Here is a 17,565-nt window from a genome sequence, read left to right as displayed (position 1 = left end):
TTGATGGTTGGAAACGCAGCAGGACCTCATTGGGGTGAACCCTGCACCCCAAAATCAGCTCCAAGCTCTCAGGCCTGGTTTTTGTGATCTCTCCCAGAAGTTTGCATGGAATTTCCCTGGTGTGACCACTCAGATTAACCCTTTAAACCATCTAATTCCTGCTGCAGTCCTTCCCAGCCCTCCTGCCAGAAAGCTTCACCTCCTTTCACTGGATTCCTCATGCTGAGAAATGCTGGGGCTTTGTCAAAGGTTTTTTTTTTTTTTCTTTAGATGCTGCTTTGTTTTGTAGTTCTGAAATTCACTGAGAAATTGTCCCTTGGGAATCTGTCAGTGAAGTTTGCTTATTAAGAGAAATAAAGCTAAAGAGGATTTGAACAGTGAATTCCAGTGGCAAACTGAACCATCAGAACTGGCTGTCACTGAATTCGTGAGGAGAAAGAAATGGAAAAAATCAGGAGGATGAGGGGATTGAAAACCAATCCCATGGTTGGGGGAGAGAATTCCTGAGCTTTTAATACAGAAATTGAGCAGTTCATCACAATTTTTTTCCTAGTATTAAGAACAGAATATTAGAAAATTTACAGAGGCAGTCACAGCGTCTTCCTTTTTCTGAGTTTTATTTCTTTTTCTATTTGAGTTTTATTTCATTTTCCCTGCAGAAAAAATCATAATTCTGAGTTTGTAATGCTGATTTTTTATTTGGGAACGGCTCAGCCCAGGTGAAACTTTGGGAAGGGGAACACAGCAAATTCTCAGCATGACAAATCCAGTTTGTAACCTTGGGGCTGTTCTGTTTGTGTGTGTTCAAAACAAAAGGTGGAGAACAAAAGTTTCTGTAAATGAGCATCTAATCCATCTCCTCCTTTTCTTTCACTCTCCTTAAAAGAGAAATTCCCCAATTCCCAGGATATGGAGATATCTTCCCTCTCCCCCTTGCTCAGCTTTATCTTCCCTGTTCTCTGCTTTATCTTCTGGTGGTTTTAGGTGTTAATGAATCTCCACTAACGAGGCATGAGCTGGGCTTAGACCTCAGCAGTGAGGGTGACAAACTCTCCTCTGGGGCCTTTGTTTTCCTGGGGATCTGGGGTTGTTTCTTCCCAAAATTTTGAATTCCAGGCTTCATTTTTATTTGATATGGGAAATAATCACTGGGTGTGGCAGCAGTGACCCACTCTGGGGGTACACAAGGGGTGGGCTGGGGTTGGTTTGACCATGGGAGGAGGAATTTGCTGTGGGAATGGGATTTTTCCTCTGAGGAAGAGCTCCCAATGTTGGGGTGTGGTTGTTACAGGTGTGTGTGGTCAGGGGGGTTTTTACAGAGAAAAATCAGGAATTTGAGCACTTTCCTTCCCTCCCACAAGGCTTTGGGACATAAAACCCTCCTTGGGTCCCTCATGCTGAGGTGAATTTTCCTTTTTTTTGGAGCTGCCTGTGCACAGGCATCACCTTTGGGAGCAGGGAAGGAACCCAAGGAGGGTGGTGGCACCTGGGGACCTTGTTCAGCCAAACTTTCCCTGTCAGGAGCTGGGAGTTGAACCCATGGGCTCCCTTCCTTCACACTCTGGGCTGATTTGGACTCCTCTGGGCCTGTGAAAAGAGGCAGAGCAAAGTTTGGGGCTGTAAAAAATGGAGGGATGCTGGATTCTGCTTTGGTGCTGCTGCCTGAGCTTAACCCGGGGTTATTGTGGTGCTGTTCACAGGGGTCCCAGGATGAGGGGAGAGATGAGAATCTTGACTCCATGTTTCAGAAGGCTGATTTATTATTTTATTATATATATTATATTAATAGAAAATCATATATTAAAACTATACTAAAGAATAGAAGAAAAAATTTCATCAGAAGGCTGGAAAGGAAAGATAATAAAATCTTGACTGCTCACAGTCTCGACACAGGTGGCTGTCATTGGTCATCAAATAAAAACAATTTCACATGCTGGGTAAACAATTTTCAAATCACATTCCAAAGCAGCAAAACGTGGAGAAGCTGAAACTTCTAATGAAATCCTAATGGAAGGATTTTTCATAAAATATGTCTGTGACAGGTAATGGACATGGAAAATGGGGAAACACTCCCTCAGAGGGTGTTTTCCATGAATCCATGGCTCTGTCACCTCTGTGTCCTCCCACACACACAGGAGAGCACCAAAGCATCCCATGGGGACAGTCCCAGCCCCATCCCTGCTCCAGCACGGTGGGAAGGGAGGAAAAATGGGCCTTAAAAAGGAAATTCCTGAAAAGAACTCAAAGGGCATCAGATGAGTGTTAGTGCTGAGGAATGGAATATTTTGGGGATCAGCAAAATTGGGAAGTGTCCTCCTTGTAGGAGCAGCTGCACTTGGGGATGCACCAGGGATTCCCCAGTGGTTAATTCCAAATATTGGCTGGTCTTGGCTTGGTGTGTGTCCGGTGTGGGTGCATTTTCACCATGGATTCTCCCCCTGGGTTCTCCCCTTCCCCCTGCAGGGCTGCAGCTGCTGAGGCCTCTGTCTGCCATGAGGAAGGGGCTGGTGTCACCTCAGTGTCACCCTCCTGCTGGCAGTGGCCTTTGGGGCACCGTGCTTGGAATAAAATTGGGATTTCCTCCCCTGTAATCCAGCGCTGGGCAGAGGTGGGATGGAAATTGGGGTGGTTTCAGTGGCTCAGCATCATGGCTGAGAAATGTGCTGTAGGTTTGGGTGCAAAGAAAACCAAATCCCATCGAATTCCTGTGGCAAAATCCCCCTTTTGTCCCTTGTGACTGTGCTGGAATTCAGCCTGGAAATCAGGATTGTGCCAGGGCTGAGGGACCCCCGGGTTCCCCCGTCCTGAACCCTCCTTTGTGCCTCAGGCAGGCTGGAGAGGGCTGGAAATGGGGAGGATGGAGCTGGGAGCTTTCTTCAGTGCTGGCCACCACCCCATGGATTTCATGTTTGTTGGCATCCGGGTTGCTCCATAAATTTCTCCATGTTCCAACTAAATGACTTGGCTCTCAAACCCTCGACTTGCATCCCCCTCTCCTTTCTCCCTCTCGTTCTGTGCTTGGTTTTCCCCCCCTGGGATCACACACCTGCCTTTTCATGGAGTTGTTTTCTTTCCCTGGCACGCTGGGCTGGGTTTGGAGGGCTGTGAGGTCACCTTGGAGGGTGGCAGGTGGAGTTTTAGTCACAACAAACAGGGTCTGTGATTGGTGTCATCTAGCAGAATGGAAAAAATACCCAAAAATCAGCTTTTTCCAGAGGTATTTCTGTAGTGGAATGGAGGGAAAACCGTGTCCCTAGCTGGCATTTCCTAGAAAATACTCAGGTTGTAAACTGAGCAGGATATTTGTTTCCAAAGCTGTTGTTTTTTTGTGGAATAAAACATTGAGGTTTCTGAGCTCCCAGTTGCCATTTTTCTCGCCACATCCACCAAGCCAGCTGCTGCAAGAATGTTCCTTTTGCTATTCTGTCTCTGTATGTGCTGTTTTTTGCTTTGTAGTAACTCAGGTTGGTGTGTCCCAGGGACATAATTTGTGTCCAGACCCTGGGATTCCCGAGAGAGGCAAAAGGATAGGCAACGATTTTAGGTAAGAATATTTTCTGTGTGTTCTGTGCATGAGCTCCTGGGTGTGCTCCTTGTGTGGGAGGCTCTGTTTGCTCTGTCCCCCCTCCCAAAATCCTGCCCAGTTTTGGGGAGCACGTGGGTAAAACCCTTCCTGTGTGTGCTGTTCCACAAAGATCTCCTGCAGTGTTTTTATCCTTTCCCAATCCGGGTTGTGTGCTGTCATCCCTCCCCTGGAAAACTGAAACAGCCAGAAGAAAAAAAATCACTTTTCAAATTAGCTCAAGCCTCAGCATGGCCCTGCCCTTAGAGAATTTGAGGTGGCTGAGGTTCCTTGTCACTGAGCCTGTGTGGTGCCGGCTAATTGGGGTTTAGAAAGTTTAAACCAGAGCTGCTGTTCCTTTCCAGTTCCCAGTTTTCCTTTGCAGGGATGCCCCAGCTGCTGGTGGCCGTGGGGAATCAATATTTCATCTGATTTTGCTGCCCAGGGCTGTTTTGCTCATGGAAAGTGTCTCTCAGTCAAATCCCAGTCTGTCACATTCTCCTCAAATCCAGCAAAGGAGAGAGGGCAGAGGAAAGGGAATCCCAGCAGTCCCGAAATTCCATGGGATGAATTCCCAGCTGCTGCAGGCTGGACTGTGTTACCCCAGTGAACAAAGCAGCTGGAACAGCAAAGCTCAGAATCCAAACCACAGAACAAAGAGCAGAACTCTCAGCAGCTGATGAAGATTTTTATTTCGCTTTATGAGAGCGCTGAGCATGTCCTCTCTCAGAGCTGTGGATGAAATTCCCACTGAAATGTCACTAAAAATTGAGATTTGGGCATCAGCACCTGGGGCAGACACAGCAGAGGGGAGGCAGAGCTGGTCCCTCCTCCCTTCCTGCTGCCTGCAGGGCCAGGGGATGGCCCTGGCCCCAAATCCTGGCATCAGGAGCTGGCTGATGTCCCCTCTGTCCCCTCTCCAGGCTGGGCTCCAGCATCCAGTTCTCCTGCAACGAGGGCTACGACCTGCAGGGCTCCAAGAGCATCACCTGCAAGAGAGTCAGCGACATCATCGTGGCCTGGAGCGACCACCGGCCCGTCTGCAGAGGTGAGGGGCTCAGCCTGCCTGGATTTCGGGATTTTTAGGAATTCCCAGCTCCTTCCTGTCCCTTTTCCATCACCCATCCTGCCCCTGGGTCAAATAATGCCAGAATGGTTTGGGTTGGAGGGACATTGAGGACCATCCTGCTCCTTCCACTGTCTTAGACACTCCCAGGGGTCCAGAGGGAGTCTGAGGGGCTCAGCCTGCCTGGATCTGGGGATTTGGGGGAATTCTCAGCTCCTTCCTCCCTTTTCCATCATCCATCCTGCCCCTGGGTCAAGTAATCCCAGAATGGTTTGGGTAGGACCATCCTGCTCCTTCCACTGTCCCTCCAAGCTGGTCTTGGACACTCCCAGGGATCCAGGGGCAGCCTGAGGGGGCTCAGCTTGGCTGAATTTTGGGATTTTTGGGAATTCCCAGCTCTTTGCTGTTCATTTCTCACCCATCCTGCCCTCAGGTAAATAATCCCAGAATGGTTTGGGTAGGACCATCCTGTTCTTCCCACTGTCCCTCCATGCTGGTCTTAGAACCTCCCAGGGATGGGGCAGACTCAGGGGGCTCAGCCTGGCTGAATTTTGGGATTTTTGGGAATTCCCAGCTCCTTCTTGTCCATTTCTCACCCATCCTGCCCTCAAGGTCAAATCTCAGAGTGGTTTGGGGTGGAGGGACATTGAGGACCATCCTGTTCCTTCCACTGTCCCTCCAAACTGGTCTTGGACACTCCCAGGGATCCAGGGGCAGCCTGAGGGGGCTCAGCATGGCTGGATTTTGGGATTTTTTTGGAACTCCCAAATCTTTACTGTTCATTTCTCACCCATCCTGCCCTCAGGTCATCCCTTGGCCAGGTCAGAGAGTCCCAGATGGGTTTGGGTTGGGAGGAACCTTAAGGAAGATGTTCATGGGCAGGGACACCTTCCCCCATCCCAGGCTGGCCTTGGACACTTCCAAGGATGGGACATCCACAATTTCTCTGGGAAATCTTCCCCAAGGCCTCCCCACCCTCACTTTAAAGCTGTTTTCAGCCTCTCAGCCCCTGTTTGGGCACCTCCTCCTCCCCTCACAGACTCCCCCCAGCTGTCCCTAAATCCCTGCCCTTCCCTCTCTCCAGAACATTCTTTTAATTCAGGGAGGTCAAACCTGAGCAGGATCACCCCTCTCCCTATTCCAGGTGTTTTCTCCCCTCTCCTCCTTCTCCTGTTAGAGGAAAGACTGGAATAAAACCTGGAAAAGCAGAGCTGGAGGGAGATTTTTAACGGGAAATGTGGAATTTTGGGGCTGTGCTTCCCCAGGAGCCTCATCCTGTGCCATGAGCCATCAGGAAATTGAGGTTTTTTTCCCATTTTTCCCATTTTGCCCTTGGCCATTTTGTTTTCATTCCCTCTCTGAAATGTCACATTGTGATATTTGTAATGCTAATAAAGAACAACTTGTAATATTTTTAATTGAATCCCTTTAAATCTCTTAAAGTCATAAATAGGGTTTTTTTTTTTTTCCCAGTTCTTTTTAATTTCATCTGCAGATTTTTTTCAGGGCTTTGGAATCCCATGTAATTCTTGAAACAAGCCTGGAATAAATTGAATCAGTGTAAGAGGATATTTGGCATAAATATGTGACACTGTAAAGGAAATTTATGGTGTCCTCCTGCAAGAGATAAGAAAGGATTTGCCAGCATTATTCTGTTTCTGTGAATCAACTTAATTTTTTTAGCTGCTGACTTTCATGTTTTGGGTTTTTTTTTTTCTTCTATTTAAAAACTCTGATTTTTATTTCAGCTTTCTGCCACTTTTTCCTCCCAGTTTGTGCCATTTTTTTATTTGGCTTCCCTCAAATTCCAGAGTCAGTCCCAGATTTTAACCCCTTGGGCTTCAATAATTTCTTAATCCCCAGTGAGCAAATTCTGGGGGAAATTTCTGCAGCTTCCCTCTGGATCCTGGGAGAGTCACTTAATCCCACCTGAAAAATGGGAATAATGGGATTTACCCTTTTTTTTACACTGTGGATGAGGCAGGAGAGGTTCAGCATCCTGGATGAGTGATCTCAGCTCCTTCCTGAGCTGCTTCCCAGCCATTCCCACAGCTTGGCCAGGAGATTATTTTCTATATTTTACAAAGGAAAAAAAAAACCTTTTCAGACTCCAAAATGCAAATACATCTCCAAAATTAAATTATACATTTAAATAAATAAATAAACTTCAACAATAAATTAATTTTGAGGCTTCATCACAGCAGAGGATATTTCCAGAACCAGGATGTTTTTCCCCACTTTTTTTTGTGGAATATTTCAGCTAAATATTACATCAAAGGCATTCCACAGGCAGAATTTTCCCTGCTTAAGCACTTTTTTCCAGCTTTTCCTTTACCTGAGATGTTTTGAAGATGCAGAGCTGAGTTTCCACCTTAGTTCTGAGCCCGCAGAAGGAAACCAGCTGATAAATACTTAATAATGACCTAATAAATCCTGGCTGTGCAGTGTTTTGGGGGTTTGATCTGCAGGAAGAAAGGGAATGGGGTTTTTTGGGGACATCAGGAAGGAGACTTGTCATTCCTGGCCTGGATGGAGAAGGGTTTTTGTGAGGAAAAAAGGAGGAAGAAAAGGAAATAAATCAGTGTGAGCATAGAGAGTGGTTGGGTGTTGGTCTGAGGGGAGATGGGATTGAGGTTTGGTGGGATCAGGGGTTGATGAGATCAGAGTTTGGTGGGATCAGAGGTTGATGGGATTGGAGTTTGTTGGGATCAGGTTTGGGTGAGATCAGGGTTTGTTGGGATCGAGGTTTGTTGGGATGAGGGTTTAATGGGATCAGGTTTAGGTGAGATCAGGGTTTGTTGGGATCAGTTTTGGGTGAGATCAGGGTTTGATGGGATCAGGGATTGATGAGAGCAGGGATTATTGGGATCAGGGCTTGATAGGATCAGTGGTTTTATGGGATATGGGGTTTTTGGGATCAAGAGTTGATCGCCCCACTCCTCATAGACAAACCCCTCATTTTCACCGCCCGGGTGTAAAAAAGGAGCAGCGTAGGCCGCGAAAACACCAACTCCTCAATTCTTCCCACCACCTCCCTTTTCCACCTCCACCCCAAGCTCATCCCTCCTCCTGCCCCCCGCCAGTGCTGAGTGTCCCCGTTTGTGTCCCCAGCCAGGATGTGTGACACGTACCTGCGCGGGCCCAGCGGGGTCATCACGTCCCCCAACTACCCCGTGCAGTACGACAACAACGCCTACTGCGTGTGGGTCATCACCGCCCTCAACCCCGCCAAGGTGAGCTCGGGGAGGGGGCTTGTCCCGGACAGACGGACACTCAGGGGTCACCTCATCACCCTCCTGAAAGGTGGCTGTGCCTCTGGGCCCTCAGCTTGGGAAGGGTTGTGAGACTCCTCATCCGGAGGGGCCGGGAACACAAACCCCGGTGAGTGAGGAGCCACTGAGGGAGCTCAGCCTGGAGAAAAGGAGACTCAGGGGTGACCTCATCACCCCTCACAACCCCTGAAAGGTGCCTGTGCTTCCTCAGTTTGGGAAGGATTTGGGGACTCTTGAGCTCATCCAGAGGGGCTGGGAATACAAACCCTGTGAGTGAGGAGCCACTGAGGGAGCTCAGCCTGGCCAAAAGGGCGCGAAGCTGAGACTCAGGGGTCACCTCATCACCCCTCATGACCCCTGAAAGGTGCCTGTGCTTCTGGACCCTCAGCTTGGGAAGGGTTGTGAGACTCCTCATCCGGAGGGGCTGGGAATACAAACCCGGTGAGTGAGGAACCACTGAGGGAGCTCAGCCTGGACAAAAGGAGACTCAGGGGTGACCTCATCACCTTCCACAGCTCCTGAAAGGTGCCTGTGCTTCCTCAGTTTGGGAGGATTTGGGACTCTTGAGCTCATCCAGAAGGGCTGGGAATACAAACCCTGTGAGTGAGGAGCCACTGAGGGAGCTGGGGGTGCTCAGCCTGGACAAAAGGAGGCTCAGGGGTCACCTCATCACACTCCACAATCCCTGAAAGGTGCCTGTGCTTCTGGGCCCTCAGCTTGGGAGGATTCTGGGACTCCTGAGCACATCCAGAGGGGCTGGGAACACAAACCCTGTGAGTGAGGAAACACTGAGGGAGCTCAGCCTGGACAAAAGGGCACAAAGCTGACACTCAGGGGTCACCTCATCACCCCTCACAACCCCTGAAACGTGCCTGTGCTTCTGGGCCCTCAGCTTGGGAGGATTTTGGGACTCTTGAGCACATCCAGAGGGGCTGGAAACACAAACCCTGTGAGTGAGGAGCCAGTGAGGGAGCTGGGGATGTTTGTCCTGGACAAACGGACACTCAGGGGTGTCCTCATCACTTTCTGCAGCTCCTGAAAGGTGCCTGTGCTCAACTGGGGCTGGGCTCTGTCTCCAGGAGCTGACAGAACCAGAGGACACAGCCTTAAGCTGCCCCAAGGGAAATTTAGGTTGGGCATTAGGAAGAAGTTTTTTACAGAAAGACTGATAAAGTTCTGGCATGGCCTGCCTGGGGAGGCAGTGGAGTCCCCATCCCTGGGTGTGTTTAACAAAGCCTGGATGTGGCACTGGGTGCCAGGGTTGAGTTGAGGTGTTGGGGCTGGGTTGAACTCGATCTTGAAGGTCTCTTCCAACCCAGTGATTCTGGACATTCTGTGAAGGTGGGTCTTCACCCCCAGCTTGGGGCTGGGCAGCTCTGCAGCTCCAGGGAGAAAGGGTTTCTGTGGAATTCCAGGCTTGTATTTCATGGGATTCCAGGTTTGGGTTGGGAGGGACCTGGAGGAAGGGCAGGGACACTTTCACTGTCCCAGGTTTCTCTACATTGGACACTTCAGGGATCCAGCCACAGCTTCTCTGGGAATTCCAGCCCAGCCCCTCCTCACCCTCACAGAGGGTTCAATCCCAATATCCCATCCAATCATTCCTTTCAGTTCAAAGGTGTTGAGGAGAATTGTTGATTTACAGAGAGGAGGAGATGAACAAAGGGGATCCTTTGCCCTGATGGTTTATGCAACAAAAGTTGGAATGGGTTTGGAGGCTGGGATGTGGTGGTGGAGTTTGTGTGCACAGCCAGAAACATCCAGACACATCCAGACAAATCCAGATGCTTCCAAATACTTTCAAACACATCCAAGCACATCCAGATACATCCAAAGAAATCCAGAGACATCCAAACACCTCCAGGCAAATCCAGACACCTCCAGACCCCTCCAAACACATCCAGACACTTCCAAGCACATCCAGGCACTTCCAGACACATCCAGATACATCCAGACACTTCCAAGCACATCCAGGCACTTCCAGACGCATCCAGATGCTTCCAAATACTTCCAAACACATCCAGACAAATCCAGACATCTCCAAACACATCCATGCACACCCAGATACATCCAAACAAATGCAGACAATTCCAGGCACCTCCAAACTCATCCAGACACCTCCAAACACACCGAGACACTTCCTAACTCATCCAGATACTTCCAGACACATCCAGACACTTCCAAACTCATCCAGACTCCTCCACCACCCCATGTAGCTCCAAGCCCTGTCCACCTTGGCCCTGGACACTTCCAGGGATCCCAGGCCAGCCCCAGCTTCTCTAGGAACCTTTTCCAGCCTCTTCCCACCCTCACATTCCAGGTTTTTTCAGCCCCCCAGGCTCGGTTTCTGTCCCCACACAGACTCTTCCCGGTGTTTCCCCAGCTGTCCTGAAATCCCTGCCCTCCCCTCCCTGCTGAAGGCTCGTTTTGTTCAGGGTTGTAATTAAAAGTGAGTGTAATTATTTACAATCGAAGCCTCTTTGATATCTGGTGTGGGGAGGTGCCCGAGCAGCCCAGCTCATCAGGGCAGGGAGGCTGTGCCAGGAATGCTGATTTTTCCCTTTTTTTTTCCCCTTTGTCCAGCAGAATTTCAGCCCCCAGGGGCAGAGGAGTGAGGTTTGGGTCTATCTCGTGCTATTTGTGCAGTATTGTGAATTTATTGACATTTTTGCACTGGTTTAAATTTAAATACAAGCCCTGTCTCTCCTTGTCGTGGGCTGAGACTGGAAAAAGCTGTGAGGGCACCAAACACTCAATTCCCATTGCTGGGGGAAAATGGGCAGGGATTGATCTTTCCCAGGCCAGGGCAGTCACACCTGTACAAAAAGGAGATTGGAATTGGTCAAATCCATTCATTTTCAGATTAATTTCAGATTTCCCAACAAGGAACTGCAGGTTCTGCTCCGTCATCCACAGGAATATGGAAATTTGTCAGCTGTGAGAGGAGATCCCATTGCCTTTGCCTTTGAAATGATAAATAGCTGTAATTAATTCAATTAATGTCAGTTTTTGAGGGATTTTTGGGGGGTTTAGGTGTTTGAGTGTCGTTTACAGGGAGGGAAAACCTCTCCTGAAGCAGGGAAGAAAAAAAAGCAACAACCCCTGTGGGAAGGCCACAGCTCTCCCTGCTTTCCTAAATTCTAAAAAAAGATTGGAATTGGTCAAATCCATTCATTTTCAGATTTCCCAGCTTGGATCAGAGATTCCACAGCCCAAGGAACTGCAGGTTCTGCTCCATCATCCACTGAAATGTGGAAATTTGTCAGCTGTGAGAGGAGATCCCATTGCCTTTGCCTTTGAAATGATAAATACCTTTAATTAATTCAATTAATGTCAGTTTTTGAGGTTTTTTTTTTTTTTTTTTAGGTGTTTCATGGTGGAAATTTTAATTTCCAGGATGGGAAAAGCTCTCCTGGAGCAGGGAGGGTTGGGAAAAAAGCACCAAATCCTTTGGGAAGGTCCCAGCTCTCCCTGCTCATCCCTCAGGGATGATCCCAGCATTTCCTGGCTGAGGGAAGGATTGGGGATGAATTACTTCCAATAATTCCCATAAAATACTTGGAAATAATACTTTGTAATATTTTTTTTGTAATCTTTTTATGGACTCCAGTGGTTTTTGGATCAAGTTCTGTACCATGGAGCTTTGGGAGGAGCAGGGAGCTGAATTCAGGAATTATTTGCAAGTCCTCTTCTCTGGCAAAAAAAAAAAAGAGCCTGAGATCCACTGAGCCCCAAAATCCCCTCCAAATTTGCAATTTTCCCCTCAAAACTGGGAATTTTGCATCCATAGGGTTGAGGCCTCCTCATTGAAAAATTGGGATTTTTTTTTTTTTTTCCTCTGCAGAGGGGGGACATCAAAACCTCTTTGGGTTTTGGGTTTTTTTTAGCTGGGCCCTGGTGCTTTGGGAATTAATTCCAACCACGGTGGAAAAAGAAATCTCTGGGGAGCTGAGAAATGCATATGATAATTGGGGGATTTGCATAAAAGCTATTTCTGGCCCTTCCTTGACATAATGGATGTTGCTGGTTGAGGTTTCTCCTGGGGTTATTCCCAAAAAAAATCCCTGTCCAAGCTGATGGAGGGAGAAGGGGATGATTTATCCCAAAGGGAGGGGGAAATTCTGGAGCCTGAGGGGAGCAGGGAAAAATGAGAAATGTGCTTGGAAAGCTTCAGGTTAGAGCTGCTGCTCGGGAATGAAATATTGTGGATTTTTCTCCTCAAAATGTGACTGAATTTCCAATCACTTTGGAATCAGGAGTCCCATCCCATTTTCCCATCTTCCTGGCTTTGCTGATTGCTCCTTTTCACTCCAGCAGTTCCAGGTTTGGGGTTGCTGGTGGCTCCCCTGGCTCTTTAACAAATCAGTAAAGAATTAAATTAAATGAATTACATGTCCAGCTTTCAGAGCAAAACAAAAAAACAAAACCCAGGAAAATGGGTAAATAAATTTAAACAATATTTAAAAATTGTTTTAATTAAACAATTAAACAATTAAACAATATTTTAAAAAAACCCAGGAAAATGGGTAAATAAGTGCAATATTAAAAAAAAAAAAAACAGGAAAATGGGTAAATAAATACAATATTCAAGAAAAAAAAAAAAACAGGAAAATGGGTAAATAAATACAATATTAAAAAAAACTCCAGGAAAATGGGTAAATAAATACAATATTCAAGAAAAAACAATAGGAAAATGGGTAAATAAATACAATATTAAAAAAGAAAAAAAAACCAAAACAGGAAAATGGGTAAATAAATACAATATTCAAGAAAAAACAGGAAAATGGGTAAATAAATACAATATTCAAGAAAAAACAACAGGAAAATGGGTAAATAAATACAATATTAAAAAAACCCCCAGGAAAATGGGTAAATAAATACAATATTCAAGAAAAAACAACAGAAAAAAGGGGAAATAAATACAATATTTTAAAAAAAATACCCAAAACAGGAAAATGTGTAAATAAATACAATATTAAAAAAACCACAGGAAAATGGGTAAATAAATACAATATTCAAGAAAAAAAAAACAACAGGAAAATGGGTAAATAAATACAATATTCAAGAAAAAAAAACAACAGGAAAATGGGTAAATAAATACAATATTCAAGAAAAAACCAAAACAGGAAAATGGGTAAATAAATACAATATTAAAAAAATAACAACAGGAAAATGGGTAAATAAATACAATATTAAAAAAGAAAAAACAAAACAGGAAAATGGGTAAATAAATACAATATTAAAAAAACAGGAAATGGATAAATAAACACAATATTTAAAAAAACCAACAAAACAGGAAAATGGGTATATAAATACAATATTAAAAAAAAACCAAACAGGAAAATAAGTAAATAAATACAATGGGTAAATAAATACAAGCTTGTAAAGCTTCAGGATAGAACTACACGAGCTGCTGTTCTACCAGAGTGAATTATTGTGGATTTTTCTCCTCAAAATGTGACTGGACAAATCATTAAATAATTAAATAAAATAAATTACATTTCCAGCTTTTAGAGGGAAAACAAACAAAAAAAAACCAACAAAAAAAAACCCCAAACAAACAAAAAACAAACCAAACAAACAAAAAAAAGACACCACTCCACAAAACAGAAAACTGGGTAAATAAACACAAAATTCAGCACCCAAATCTTGGTGCCACGAGGTTGCAGTCTGGGTGTGCTAGGATGTAATTAATTGTTTAATTAGGGTCAGGCTGCTCAGGATGCAGCTCCTGGAGTGGCTGAGGGAATGGTGTGTGCACATCTGCAGCTCCATGTTCTCTGGGTTAATTAATTGCTTTATTCCAACTTTCCATGCTTTTAGAGCCTGCACAGGTTAATATTGGAACACAAATTCAGGTTGTCTGAAGCATCACCCGGGCTCCTGGTTCACCATCCTGGGGCTTTGGGGGAAAAAAACTCATTTAAAAATCAGTTAAAATCCTTAAAGTTAATTTTCTGTGCATTGAAAAATACTGTGCTCATCCCTAGGAAAGAAAACTTTCAGTTTTCTTACAGTTCAGCCTGAATTGTATAAACACATTTTAAAAATTATTTTTGGGTTGAACTTTGAGGTCTTTATCCCCCTGGGAATCCACAGCTGCTCAGGTTTTGCTGCTTACAAAAACAAAGGACAAAACCAAGATTTTGAGTTTCCTGGGCTTTGGTTCCTTCTCCCTTTTGGCTTTTGATGATTTTGGTGTTGTGTGCTGAAAGAAGCACCAACCCACATTTGGGGATTTAATCTGTTAAAAGTCAGGGAATTTCTTGTATTTGCAAAGGTCTCGCGCATTTGAGTGGTTTTGGGGCTTTTTTTGGCTTTTTTTTTTTTTTTTTGTCTTTTTGCTGATCAGGTAAAGAATCCAAGAAAGAAAACTCCATTGATTTCTGCTGATAGGGGGTGTGAAACTCTTCTTTAATTTAGTTTTCTGTACATTTAAAATACTGTGCTCATCCCTAGGAAAGAAAACACAGCTCAGCCTGAACTGTATAAACACATTTTAAACATTATTTTTGGGTTGAACTTTGGGGTTTTTTTATCCCCCTGGGAATCCACAGCTGCTCAGGTTTTGCTGCTTACAAAAACAAAGAAGGATAAAACCAAGATTTTGGGTTTCCTGGGCTTTGGTTCCTTCTCCCTTTTGGCTTTTGGTGATTTTGGTGTTGTGTGCTGAAAGAAGCACCAACCCACATTTGGGGATTTAATCTGTTAAAAGTCAGGGAATTTCTTGTATTTGCAAAGATCTCGTGCATTTGAGTCATTTGGGGGCTTTTTTTTTTGTCTTTTTGCTGGTCAGATAAAGAATCCAAGAAAGAAAACTCCATTGATTTCTGCTGGTGGGGGGTGTGAAACTCTTCTTTAATTTCATTTTCTGTGCATTTAAAAATACTGTGCTCATCCCTAGGAAAGAAAACAGAGCTCAGCCTGAACTGTATAAACACATTTTAAAAATTATTTTTGGGTTGAACTTGGGGTTTTTTAGACCCCTGGGACTCCACACCAGCTCAGATTTTGCTGCTTAGAAAAGCAAGGAAGGGTAAAACCAAGATTTTGGGTTTCCTGGGCTTTGTTTCCTTTCATTTCTGCTGCTGAGGGATGTGAAACTCTAATTTAATTAATCTCTTCTTTTTCTGTTTGTTCAGCCTATCCCAGGCTGGGTTAAGGACTCTGCCCCCTGAATTGGATTTGAAAATCAGAAATTCCCTTGGAGCACCAACTTCCCTGGGAGTTCTGCTCCTAAGTGATGCAGAGAGGCTGCAAAAACCCAAAATTTGGGTGGGACAGGAGAGGGAAAAAAAAGGGATTAGAGATGTGAAAATGCTGAGGGTTGTGTGTGCAGACAGCAGGAGAGAATTCTCTGATAATTCACAGAAATCTATAAATTCTCTCCTGCTCTGGCCAGGAACCAGGAGAATTTCCTGAGGAACCACAGAGTAAAATATTCTGCATTTCCTGAGCCACGGAGTAAAATACTCTGCATTTACTCCATGAACGTCCAAACCCACCTGCAGAATTCCAGTTCTGGGGAGGGAAAGGGTGGGAAAAGGCACACGGAGCTGCAAAAAGCACACAAATGTTGATATCAGTGAAGTCACCTGGGCAAGCAGGAGATGGAGCAGAGGTGATCGAAAGCACTGTAAAAATCATGAAGAAAAAAAAAATACAAAAAAAAAGACAACAAAAGATAAAAACACAAAAAAACCCCACAAAAAAACCCAAAAACAAAAACAAACAACAAAAAAAAGCCACCAAAAATTCAAACAAAAAAAGACAAAAACCCCCAAAAAACAAAACCAACCGAACTACAAAAAACCCAAAAAAAAGAACAAAAAAAAAAAAAACCAAAAGAAACAAAAAAACCCGAAACCAAAACAAAAAAATCTCCATAAAAACCCCAGAAAAAAAAACCCAAAAAAAACCACAACACCAAAAAAAAAACAAATTAAAAAAAAAAAAAACACCCAATTTTTGGGGCTGTTTTGGAGATTTTGATGCTCTTGGAAGCTGCTGCGGGATCCACGGGCAGGGCTTGGTGTTAATTGATGAATAAATGGTGTTAATTGTGTCTTTGGCAGGTGATCAAACTCACCTTCGAGGAATTCGAGCTGGAGAGAGGCTACGACACTCTGACCGTGGGGGACGGGGGCCAGGTCGGAGACCAGAAATCCGTGCTTTATGTGTGAGTACCAGAATGCATCCAGCCAGGTGGGGCTGAGGGCTTGGGATGCAGGGATCCGGTGGTTTTAGGGCTTTTTTAGTGGTTTTCTGTCACTTTGGGGACAGAAAATTGGATTTTCTTAAGTTGTTCCCTCTGTGCTTTATGTGTGAGTACCAATTCTCGAATTCCCTCCTGCAGGAAAGCACCTGGCCAGGTGGGGCTGCAGGGATCCAGTGGTTTTAGGGCTTTTTTTAGTGGTTTTCTGTCACTTTGGGGACAGAAAATTGTCCTCTCTGAGTTTTTTATGTGAGTACCAGAATGCACCTGACCAGGTGGGGCTGAGGGCTTGAGATGCCAGGATCCAGGAGGTTTTGGGGCTGGTTGTCACTTTGGGGACAGAAAATTAAATTGTCCCCTCTGTGCTTTATGTGTGAGTACCAGAATGCACCTGGCCAGGTGGAGCTGTAGGGCTTGGGATGCAGGGATCCGGTGGTTTTAGGGTTTTTTTTTTTGTGGTTTTCTGTCACTTTGGGGACAGAAAATTGGATTTCCTTGAGTTGTTCCCTCTGTGCTTTATGTGTGAGTACCAGAATGCACCCGGCCAGGTGGGGCTGAGGGCTTGGGATGCCAGGATCCAGTGGTTTTAGGGCTTTTTTTTTAGTGGTTTTTTGTCACTTTAGGGACAGAAAATTGTCCCCTCTGTGCTTTATATGTGAGTACCAATTCCCCAGTTCCCTCCTGCAAGAATGCACCTGCCCAGGTGGGGCTGTAGGGCTTGGGATGCAGGGATCTGGTGGTTTTAGGGCTTTTTTTTTTTAGTGTTTTTCTGTCACTTTGGGGACAGAAAATTGTCCCCTCTGAGCTTTATGTGTGAGTACCAGAATGCATCTGGCCAGGTGAGGCTGATGCAAATTTGCAATATCTGAGACTGAACAAGGTGCAGTGCCTGGAATCTTTTCCCAGGAAGTTTCCAGTAAATTCCTGCTGCTAATCCTTCCAGGGATTTTTTTTTTTTGGTTTTTTTGTTAATAATCTGGGAGGATTAATTGAAAAGTAACGAAATGGGAGCGAGCTGTGAAGACCACAGTGCTAATTAATGTGCTTGAAAGTCCATGGATCACTTTTTCCAGTGTTTTCTGCCCACTTTTAGCTGGATTATTCAGGAATAATACCTGGATACAAAGTGAGGTTTCTTTGGGAAAATCAAAATGCAGCAACTCCCGTCAAAGGCAGTAATTCCAATTTTCTTCCTTGCTCTTCGCTTCTCCTTGGCTGCTGAGGAGCTCAGCCCTGCTGCCTTCCCAATCAAGGAATGCACTTGAGGGGAGCTGCAGAGCAGCAGATTCCACCCCAAACTGAGCTGGGGAGGATTTTGTTCCCAGGCTCATTCCCACCCCTGGAAAACGGGAGCAGGGCAGATTGTTAGGCTGAGCTTCCTGACTTGCAAGAAGGAATTTGATTTCCTGAAGTAACCAGCACCCAAATCAATCCCCCAGCTTGTTAAAAG

The 17,565-nt window shown here is 45.3% G+C and overlaps 1 protein-coding gene across 3 annotated transcripts in view; it reads left to right on the top strand.

Moving 5' to 3' along the window:
• The window catches only part of CSMD2 (CUB and Sushi multiple domains 2), a 276,036-nt gene that overhangs the window by 132,390 nt on the left and 126,081 nt on the right, over window positions 1-17,565 (top strand). For 2 of the 3 annotated variants that reach the window (XM_077189434.1, XM_054648279.2), the window contains exons 9-12: window positions 3,457-3,544; window positions 4,486-4,610; window positions 7,740-7,861; window positions 15,976-16,079. The exons of the other annotated variant lie outside the window; for it this stretch is intronic. In XM_077189434.1, the coding sequence (XP_077045549.1) occupies window positions 3,457-3,544; window positions 4,486-4,610; window positions 7,740-7,861; window positions 15,976-16,079 (439 nt within the window). The remainder of the gene's footprint in view (window positions 1-3,456; window positions 3,545-4,485; window positions 4,611-7,739; window positions 7,862-15,975; window positions 16,080-17,565) is intronic. 3 annotated transcript variants of the gene reach the window in all.

Source organism: Agelaius phoeniceus, chromosome 22, assembly GCF_051311805.1.
Source record: "Agelaius phoeniceus isolate bAgePho1 chromosome 22, bAgePho1.hap1, whole genome shotgun sequence".
Lineage (NCBI taxonomy): Eukaryota > Metazoa > Chordata > Aves > Passeriformes > Icteridae > Agelaius > Agelaius phoeniceus.
This window is presented reverse-complemented; position numbering and strand designations above follow the sequence as displayed.